The sequence below is a fragment of the Arachis stenosperma genome, chromosome 10 (genome assembly GCF_014773155.1).
Source record: "Arachis stenosperma cultivar V10309 chromosome 10, arast.V10309.gnm1.PFL2, whole genome shotgun sequence".
Classification (NCBI taxonomy): domain Eukaryota; kingdom Viridiplantae; phylum Streptophyta; class Magnoliopsida; order Fabales; family Fabaceae; genus Arachis; species Arachis stenosperma.
This window is the reverse complement of record NC_080386.1, coordinates 121,193,569-121,203,621: the sequence shown is the minus strand read 5'-3', so window position 1 is coordinate 121,203,621 and position 10,053 is coordinate 121,193,569. Positions and strand designations below refer to the sequence as shown.

The 10,053-nt window shown below is 41.5% G+C and overlaps 1 protein-coding gene across 1 annotated transcript; it reads right to left on the bottom strand.

Moving 5' to 3' along the window:
* Window positions 1-1,398: 1,398 nt before the first annotated feature.
* Window positions 1,399-9,133, bottom strand: LOC130955236 (uncharacterized). Its single transcript, XM_057882051.1, has 6 exons — window positions 8,841-9,133; window positions 7,278-8,560; window positions 6,406-6,612; window positions 5,044-5,842; window positions 2,565-4,803; window positions 1,399-2,382 (listed from the first exon to the last, which is right to left on the bottom strand). Exons 2-6 carry the CDS (start codon window positions 8,377-8,379, stop codon window positions 2,353-2,355), a joined length of 4,377 nt encoding a protein of 1,458 aa, XP_057738034.1. The 5' UTR covers window positions 8,380-8,560; window positions 8,841-9,133; the 3' UTR covers window positions 1,399-2,352.
* Window positions 9,134-10,053: the final 920 nt, after the last annotated feature.

The window sequence follows — 10,053 nt, the reverse complement described above, 5'->3', positions numbered from 1 at the left end:
TCCCTGATCGCTTGCTCCAGTGCGTCCTTCAAGTCAAAACAGTCTTGTGTTTGGTGTCCATAGCCTTTATGGTAATCACAGTAGAGACTCTTATTTCCCCCTGTATGGTCTTTCAAAGGTCGGGGTTTCGACAATATCCCCTTTTCGGCTATTTGTTGGTAAACTTCTACATGGGGAGGGTGAGTGGAGTGTAGTTGGCGAATTTTCCGACCCGAGGAGGCGATCTGGGCGTTCTGTTTGGGCCCCGTCTCTGACTTGCTCCTTCTGCCTTTCTCCATTACCGTGTTGCCTGGGTTGGTTGTAGGAGGGCTGCCGTTTATTGGCAGCCACAACTCGGCTGACTTCCTCATCATTTATGTATTCCTTGGCTATGGTCTAGATCTCGTGCATCGTCCAAACCGGTTTGGTGGTGAAATGTTTTCGAAAATCCTCATTAAGAAGGTCATTCGTCAGACAAAGGCTGGCCACAGAGTCGGTTAGTCCCTCGATTTCTAGGCATTCGTCGTTGAACCGATCTAGATACTTCCTGGTGGTCTCCCCGGTGCGTTGGGTCACGCCGAGGAGATTGATTGGGTGCTTTGCCTTTGCGATTCTGGTAATGAATTGCGCCAAGAAGGCGCGGCTGATGTCCGAGAAACCGGCCACAGAACCCTACGGGAGGCTATTGAACCACCGTATCGCCGGGCCTACCAAGGTGACCGGGAATGCGCGGCACCTTACCTTGTCTCCCACTCCTTCGAGGTTCATTCGGGCCTCGAAGGCCGTTAGGTGCTCCTGCAGGTCTTGCGTCTCGTCATACCTCATTTCCGTTGGTTTGTCGAAATGCTTCGACAACCAGACCTCGAGGATGGAACGGTGGAACGGGGTGGCACCCATGATGACGGGTTGCCGTGTTCTCTCAGACCTTTCTTCTCTGTTTTCACGATCCCGTCGCATGACGCACGCCTGTTTGCCCCGAGCGTAGATGATCGTATCGTTTCGCCTCCTAGGGCGTTCCCGATCCTCCCGGCTATTTTCCGATTCTGATCTCGGTTTGGAGGTGCGCCGAGAGCGACTGCTTCGGTGGGAGGTCCTTCCCCGACTCTCGGGAGATTGAGAGTAATCAGGGTCGGAGGTCTACTGACGATGCTCTTGGTCTGCTAGTTGGCGCTCCAGGTTCTGCACCCTGTGGCGCAGCTCCTGCATTATCCTGGCACTGTCACTGCCAGTTTCTCCGAAGGGGCGCCTCTCTTGAGCTCTCGACTGCAACCCGGTTCGTCGTGGAGGGGATCTTAATCGCTCGCGGGGTGAGGAAACGAAAGCCGCCCCCTCAGGGGCCGCCGCGCGTCCGTGGTCCCCTGGACCTGGCACGATCTCCATTCAGCTTCGGTGGCACGCTTCCCACAGACGGCGCCAATGTTCGGTAGATCGTGTACCGGACGGTTCGGGGTGATCCTTATGTGAGTAAGTGGGTCGTGGCCTGGAATGGGTTACGAGGGTGAGGCGAGGAACCGACGTTCCGAGCTTTCGAAAAGAGAGAGGGGGTGTCACCTGCAATGACACTCTGACGCTCAAGTCAGTTGAGTGCGCAGACGAAAAAAGGGGTAAGGTAGAGTGTGACGTACCTTGGGAGAAGGACAGATCCTTCCCCATTTATACCGTGTCAGAAGTGGGCCCTTCAGGGACAGGCCCACTTTCCTCGAAGCTTCCTCACAGCTGTAGCGGAGAGCTGTCAAGGACGCGTGTCTGGATCGCGTAGCGAGCGGTGCGTGCCCGACTGTTCGGGTCGGGTCGTCACGGGGTCGGGTCGACCCGCGACCGGGCCGTAACAGGTCTCATGCTAATTTTGGTTTTATGTGTCGTTAAGGCACGAATATAGCTTGTGTGGTGCGTATTTCATATTTGGAAGCTTTAAACTTTAAAGCATTTGATCGACGGCCACAAGAGATGCCAAGGGTTGGGTTAAGGCTTCATCGTCATCGTGGTCAAAACGGATAAAATTAAAGCTTATTTTATTTAAAAAAAATAAAACAAATTAAATGTTAGCTACTTTTAATATTTTTCAAAAATTTTATGGACAAAAAGTAATTTGCTAATCACAAAAAAGAATAAACGGCCAATTTAGCAAATATTAATAGATTGACTCTACTCATTAGAAATATTATCAACATGAAAGAGAAACTAGAAAATATAACTAACCTCAAGAATCAAAAAGAGAAATACAATACATACATACATATTCGATAGAAACAACCACCCTATCAGGAATGGAATGCTGATCAACCACCGTCACATGATCCAGCATGCCTTGCACTGCAGGGGGATGATGTCACACCTATCGACACCGGAACCATCCACCACCGCCGCCATCCTTTATGACTTGACATACTTGTCAACATAACCCTACAGAAAATGAAGGAAAGGAACGTCACTAACAATTTCCATATAACTCTTAGAGGCATGGACTTAAGTTAATGCAGCACAGAAGCACATTTTGGTTAAAAAAAAAAACTGATGGCAGTGCACTTGAAAATGCAGGGAAAAGTAAACATATATCAGCTATCATTGACAAGAAAATCAATTACCATCACAAGTTTAGTCAACTTTCGCTGTGATGAGTCAATGTATTGGCTTATCTTTGCTTGGGACTTGGGCATACGATGGCCTTTCATGGCTCCTGACACCTTGTCAACAGTTTTTTTCACAATTGTTTTGAATGCAACTTTACTCATATTACCCTGCCGCCATGACGGTTTCAAAACCTCCTTAACAAAATTTGCAATGGAAACTTTGAACAACTTCATTGATCTAGAATCCTTGCTCTTCTTTCTCTTCCCTGGAGACTTGGTCTGATTAATCTCAACCTCCCCTGGAGTCATGTTTGCAACATCCACATGATTACTTAGGCTCTCATTTTCAACATCATCCACCTCTGCATCTGCAGTCTCACCATATTCATCATTATTTTGAGAAGTGGTAGAGGCAACAGCTCCAACCTCCTCATGCTTATTTTGCTCTTCCGCATCCAATGGCATATTAGAACTTTTGGGCCTTAGGCTGACATTGGATTCACCTGTAACTTCCTGTTTTTCAAAATCAAATTTCTTGAGAGAAGACAATGGTGGTTCAATGCTGTCAAACAGAGGATCATACTGATTAGCTCTAGAAGACTTTGGTTCAACACCAACGGCGCCTTCCCTATTTATAGAAGTAGGGTTCAACCCAGAATTATTGTCGCCATGGATTACATCACTTTCTTGTCTAAAAATAGTTGAACTGAGTTTGGAAGTAAGCGGCTGCTCAAAGGTTGAAGCATAAGGATTACAGTGAGCAGGAATTCTTGACCCCACAAAAGTTGGAAGAGAAGTTGAATGATTGCTATCCAGAACATCCGGTGGATATCTAGATAAGGTAACAGTTTCTCCAGGCACACCCAAATTACCCTCAGATGCAGAATATTGAAAACTATGCACTGGTTGTTGCTGCTGTGATGATGCAAGTGTGTGGGAAGATGTCTTGAAATGATCTTCTGGAGGTAAATTCCCACCAACAGAAGGCTGTATTCTGATAGCATCTGACTGCCAGGAATATTGGTTTTGTAGAGGATGTGAACCACCAGAGCTTGAAAGGTTTGAATCTTGCATGAGTAATTGCTTATAAGGGTCTTCTCCACTAACATTTGGACCTGAAAGCAATTGATTTGCTGGGTAGGCATGATCCTGAAACTCAGAACTCTGAGAATGAGAAGGCAATCCAGGCTTACCAGAAGTCAGAGAAACAAAGTCCCCTCTTGAATGCAATTGAGTTTGATTAAATTCTGAAGAGACATATGATGTTGAAACTCCGGAACCTATGCTGGGATTATGCACAATTTGTGAAGGGAGAGGAGGAGGTGGTGGTAGCGGCAATGATGTCCAAGGGTAATTAGGTGGTAGTGGTACACTGAAGTGAGGACTCTGCATGGGAATCAGAGCTGGGGAAGGTTCAAATTTATCTCTAGTAGTGGGCTGAAAAGGGAATAATGCATTTTGTTGTGTTACACCATAGTCCCTTGAAATTTGTGGCAAAATCACAGCATTCTCACCCTGTGCATGTGAAACAACAGGTGGGGGAGGCAACTGGTAAGCATGAGGTGGTAATTCCACCGAGGAACTACTATGTAATAAAGGCCGTCTTGATGAAGGTGATGGACCAACAGAGCTAGGGGCAGACAATGGCAGAGTTGGTGGTAACATATATGGTAAAGTTTGGGTACTAGATGAGTAACTAGGATGCCCTGTAATTCCAACAGGAACATTGGGTTGTATCTTGTGAACAAATGAATTATCTTCTGCGTGAACACCATCTTCATTTGTGCCATCACATGGTTTAGAGGCATCATCACCACTTAAAACTTCGGGAAGAAAACCAACCAAACTTTCCTTCATTTCAAGAACACTCTCTCTGAAACTTTCAGATTTAATTGGATCATTCCTTACTGATTGACTGTCAATACCAGAAGTATTAGGCAGATTTGCATGCCTAACAGAATTTTCTTTTTCATTTCTCTCCTGCTTTTGATCCACACCCTGACTTCTTATACCATCACTAACATGTTTTGCTTGAGAATGGACTTCTTGGTCATATTTATTCCTATGGCGCCTCAAACGAACATTCTTGTCAGATTCATGGTGAGAGAACCTACAAGATGCTCCACGATGGCACTTTCCCCGAACGAAGCCAAAGCATTGGCCCCTGTCCCTTTTCACATTCTCACCACCAAAGTCCCCTGTTCGTCTTAAGATTGGAGACCTACTCCTGCTTCTACGATATCGAGGAGACCGGCTGAAACCAACAAATTGAGATTAGCCAAAACTATATTCTTCAAGCAGACAAATGACGCAATCAAGATCGAAACTCTAAATGAAAAGAAAGACGGATTATCCTCACCAACAGGAACAAGTTTAGTTTCAATTAGTTGATACAAAAAACAGCTTGCACATTCTATACTTGGTCGGGGGCAAGATTCAAGTTAACAGGTAGGCAATCAGGGATCCTAAAATGCAACACAGTAGAAGTCCATACCTTCGAGATCGGCTTCTTCTATCCCTTCTCCTCCGGGGACTCTTTCTCCTCCTCCTACTCCTACTCCGACTTCTGTGTTCAGGAGATCTGCTGCGACTCCTCCCTCTGCCTCTTTTGCTTCCCCTCTTAGTCTGACGATAGTGAGAATCATCAGACTCGGAGTCACTATCTGTAGGAGCTTCTTTGGGATGCCTTCCAAATTTATCTACCTTCAAGATATTCTTTTCAAACTTTGAGGATTTCCTTTCATCCTCCGGTTCAGCATTGTTACTTTTACTACCTAACTTATCTTTCACTGCGATGGTTTCATAGGAAGCAGCAACAGACACCTGATTTTCATGGTAATCTTCAATGAGTTCCTTAGATTTTTGTACTAAATTATCCAGAGTTGTTTCAGAGAGCTGTCCAAACCCCTTTTGTGTACCGGAGGGAGTCTTGGATCCAATATCAGTCTCTAAGCGACTCCTGGAATCTTTATGCGCAATTGAAACACCACTGGCAGCTCCTGCTGATATTTCATCTTCATTACCTGAAGTATCATCAGAAGCATAATCTTGAAGTAGCTTTATTGGGCTGCCACTCCTTATAAGTTGTCCAGAATCTCTATCAGCATCAATGGCTTCCACAAGATCAGAAGTCCCATTTCGAATGAAACCTTCTGCTAGAGGAGCTGCAGATTTCTCAAAACCTGTGCCAAGGGGGACTTTAGCCACTTCACTTGATCCATTCACAGGACTATGAACCTTGGTAACTGATATTGCAGATTTCATTTCTTCAAAATTGGAGATATTCCCAGGTCCTGTATTTTATTAAAGATCCATATTAACACAGGCAGCAAATACCTTGAATAATGGATATCTCAAGAGTTAGCTCTAAGATGAATTTGTTATCGAATAACATACTAACAGAGCACTCCAAATATTCTACCACTTTCGACATTTTGTATCAGGAATTATAATCTCACTTCTTTAATGACACACTGACAATTATAGTTCATAACTATCAAATCAAAGAAGCATTGAACATGTAATGTAATAAAATACAAAAGTGAATGTTAGAGAAAGTTCTATATGTAATAAATAATTTCTACACTTAATGCATGCAAATCCAATCAAGCTCAGTGCTTATAGTGAGAAAAGAAAGACTTCAACCACTCAAAATTAATACTGCGTGTATTCAGCACTAGACACTAAAGAATTCCAGTTCTACGACTTGCGGTGCAATTAAAAATTACCAGTGTGCCTAATGTAAATAAATATCAATCATCAGCATTAATACTTGAGTGAGTGAAAAATCATGTGTAACCAATCAAAAGGAAATGATAATCAAACATTATTAGCAGGGCTTTATATGAACTGGAACCTTCATGTTGGTTGCTGATTCCCATGGATCCACGTGTTGATGAACCATTGGCTAAAATGTCGTTGGAGGGATCGTTCTCTGTTGAATTCTGCAACTGATGTGTATTCTCATTCATTTTACATTCCTCACCAACCTGATGAGGCTGCTGAGTTAGAGCTTCAATTGCATAATTTGGTCCCTGGTCCTTGTCGGAAAGAGTGATATCATCTTAACCCAAACACAAAATTAAATAAAGTAGATCAGATTATCATCTCAAAAAATGGTAAGAAATTCAAAAATAAAAGATATATGAAGTAACTCTAATAGCCATGCTATGACTACGTTTAGGTCACTACTTTTTCTCCTGGGCCCCGGCCAATTTTCTGACTTCTATGAGGCATCATCCACAAAACTAAAAGAGCCAAAACAAATTAGCAACTATACAAGACATTATTCTTTTTCCTAATCTGCTACATGCACTTTGGAGAAAGCAGCATATCCGACTTAAACAGGTGAAATATTCGTCCTAAAGGCCATTTATAGTACTGTTAAGAGATAAAAGTGTAAGTAATAATGTATGATAGCCAATTTTAAAATGGTGGGTTCTAGTGTACTCATAATTTGTTATCTAGGTGCTTGTATTTTCAAAAACTCCATTTCACTGGGCATTGGCTTTTCCATCAAGGGTTATCAACTCTAGATTTTACTTTATAAAGTATATCCTACCATCAGTGTTTATCATCAACTCTACATTTTACTCTCTAAACTGCATCCTCTACATTATAGAGCATCCAAGCAAAAGAAAATAAAAGTAGTAATAAAAACTTTATATCAGAAGTACTAAACCAATTATGCAAATGCTTATTCAGTAGTTCACAACAAAGCAAACTGACCTTCCATCTCCATGTCAGAATCAGCATTTTCGGTTGCAACATGCAGATGATACAGTGGCCCCATAGAGTCTACTGATAGAGGTCTTAACTGTGGTTCAGCTTTCTTCTCATGCCATCTATCTTCCAAATTGTATTTCTTCTTCATCCAGAGGAAATACGTGTGGGAGATTGCAGCTTCAGTTCGGTCACCACCAAACAAAAACTGATACTCAGGATTCTGAAACTCCTCTTGACGAATCTTGTCTTCAATATCAGGACCATTCTCAGCAATAAGCTGACATAAAGCTTCAATCTTCTGAACAGTTTTTTCTTCTGATGGCGGAGGTGGGGGAGGATCCAAATTTCCACTTTTATTTGACAATAGTTCATTTCTATCAGCAGAAGCAGCAAACTCTCTGCAACTTCCACTCTCCCCATTAGGATCATAATTGCATATAGATGCAATACCAGATGGATAGGAAGCCACACCTTTTTCAACCGAATCCACAGCCTTCAACTCAGTGCCAGAAACCTCGCCAGAGGTGGAAGTCATAGGAGGGGCAGGGGGCAGAATAGGCGGTGGAGAGGATGGCAGTGGCGGCAGCGGGGGAGCAACAGGAGGAACTTGATAATTCCCAATATATCCAGCAGGGGGTGGTGGAGGCAGACCAAAAGGAGGTTTACACAAAATTTCCCCCTGGGAAGATGCAGGCAGCGGCGGCGGAGGTGGTAGTGCTCTAGATGGTGGCACAGGAGGAGGAGATGGCGGAATGTGATGACTCTGAGCCCCTAAATTCTGTCCAACGCTAGTAAATGTTTGTGCCGCCATGCCGTTCCCATACTGCCCTGCACTTTGCACCATTCCAGGTGGAGCTTGAAAGGGAAGATTCACAGAACTAGTGGAAGGTGCATTGGGTGGTCCATGACCATGTAGGTACATATGATGACCTTGTGGAACCGGAATAGGACCACCCTGCTGAAACTGTGGTGGTGGAGGTGGAGGATTACGATTATGATGATGATGCGGAGGTTGTTGCTGTTGATAAGCATTCGGCGGAGGCGGCGGAGGAGGGTGAGAACCACCTTGTCCTAAAGAAGGGCCATGGCTCACTTGATGATACATCTATCTTATCTTATATATGCAAAATTCTCACTCCAACGCCAATTGCTGTTGAACTAAAACTACCAATCTAACAGCAACTAACACAAAAATAGAAAAACCACTTGAAGCACCAAAACTAAAACAAAAAATTCTCCACTAGTTTTGTTTCACACATTCAATCCAAGCCTCCAAAAAGCATCCCCTGAATAAACACAGAAAACAAAACTCTGAGCAATTCTTAGTTGAACGAAATCCAATCATTCAAATCCTGCAAACACTGTTACTTCTAAAAGAAGAAGAAAACTTTGCAACATATGCTTTAATTCTAATAAAGAAAGAAAAAAACATGAAATAAAAATAGTGTTTTTTTTTAAACAAGTTTTAACAGTGCACAACTAGGACAATGACAACACGGTGATTATTCCAATCGACATTTGCGGTTCAAAAGAAGCTGAATCACTGTGGAAGCATCCGCAACTTACCGCAAGGGTGCAGCAAAGTAGAAAGCGAGAATCGGAGATTGGAGGAAGTCTAGGGTTTTGTTTTGGAGTGATGAGAGTGAGTGAGAAGAAAGAGGTTGAAAATTAAAAATAGAAGGTTTTCACGAAAGAGAGTGAATCAGTGAATTGAGGTAAAGAGCATTCGAATGGTTTCAGCAAGGTGTGTTAATTGTGTGATAAGTGAAATGTAAGAACTAAAAAGAAGAAAAAAGAGGCTCTGTTTATGTAATGGGAATTGGATTTGGATTAAGATTTCAATGCATCAGAAAAATCTCATCTTCCATTCGTTTGGAACAGCCCCGTTTCAATTTGGATTAACCTTTTTTTTTAAAATAAAATATATCAGCGTAATCAACTATTGTCAATTTGTAATTTTGTATATATATACATATATATAGGTGAAATATATGGTAAAGATGTTGTTTTAAAGATGTGTTTATGTGGTAAAATCTAAACCACACATTCTAAAACCACACTTTTAACTTAAAACCGTAACCCTTCACAAAGAAAAGCGTCACCTAATGGAAAAAAATAAATTAAAAGATTTAAGAGAAGAAATAATTAAATTATCAAAACTAATAGATCAAAAATTAATGATTTTAACCAATGTTAATTGTAATGACACTGAATTCTTAAAATCAATACAAAATGATTTTTCTCAAAATCTTTATTTTACTATAAGTTTTATTGAAGGATTTCAAAAACCTGAAAAAACTTATTTTTCACATGGAATTTCTAAAAAATGCTACCATGGAAATGATTCCCCACATTTTCATCATACTTTTAACCCACAATTAAATTCTATAGTAGATATGCTTGAAGAAATATTAGTATCTATAAAATTTCAAAGAAATAAGGAAAAAGAGAATCCCAAAGAAGAAAAATTTCAAAATATAATCAACATAACAGACTTAAAAGTAAAACCACCATTGAAATTATGAATATTGAAGAAAAATTAGAAGAAGTTACAATGCTTTTTAAACAATTAAAAATGGCTCAAGAAAATAATATTATGGAACATGGTTTTCAAATAGAAGAAGAATTAGTAAATGCTGAAAATATAGAAAATGAAGAACACATTCTAGACTATTCAAGTGACGAAGAACCAACAATTCCAATACAAGTAAAAAATGAAGCTAGAATATCTAAGGATAATCAATCTCAAATTTAAATGGGAAACAGGTTTTGATAATTA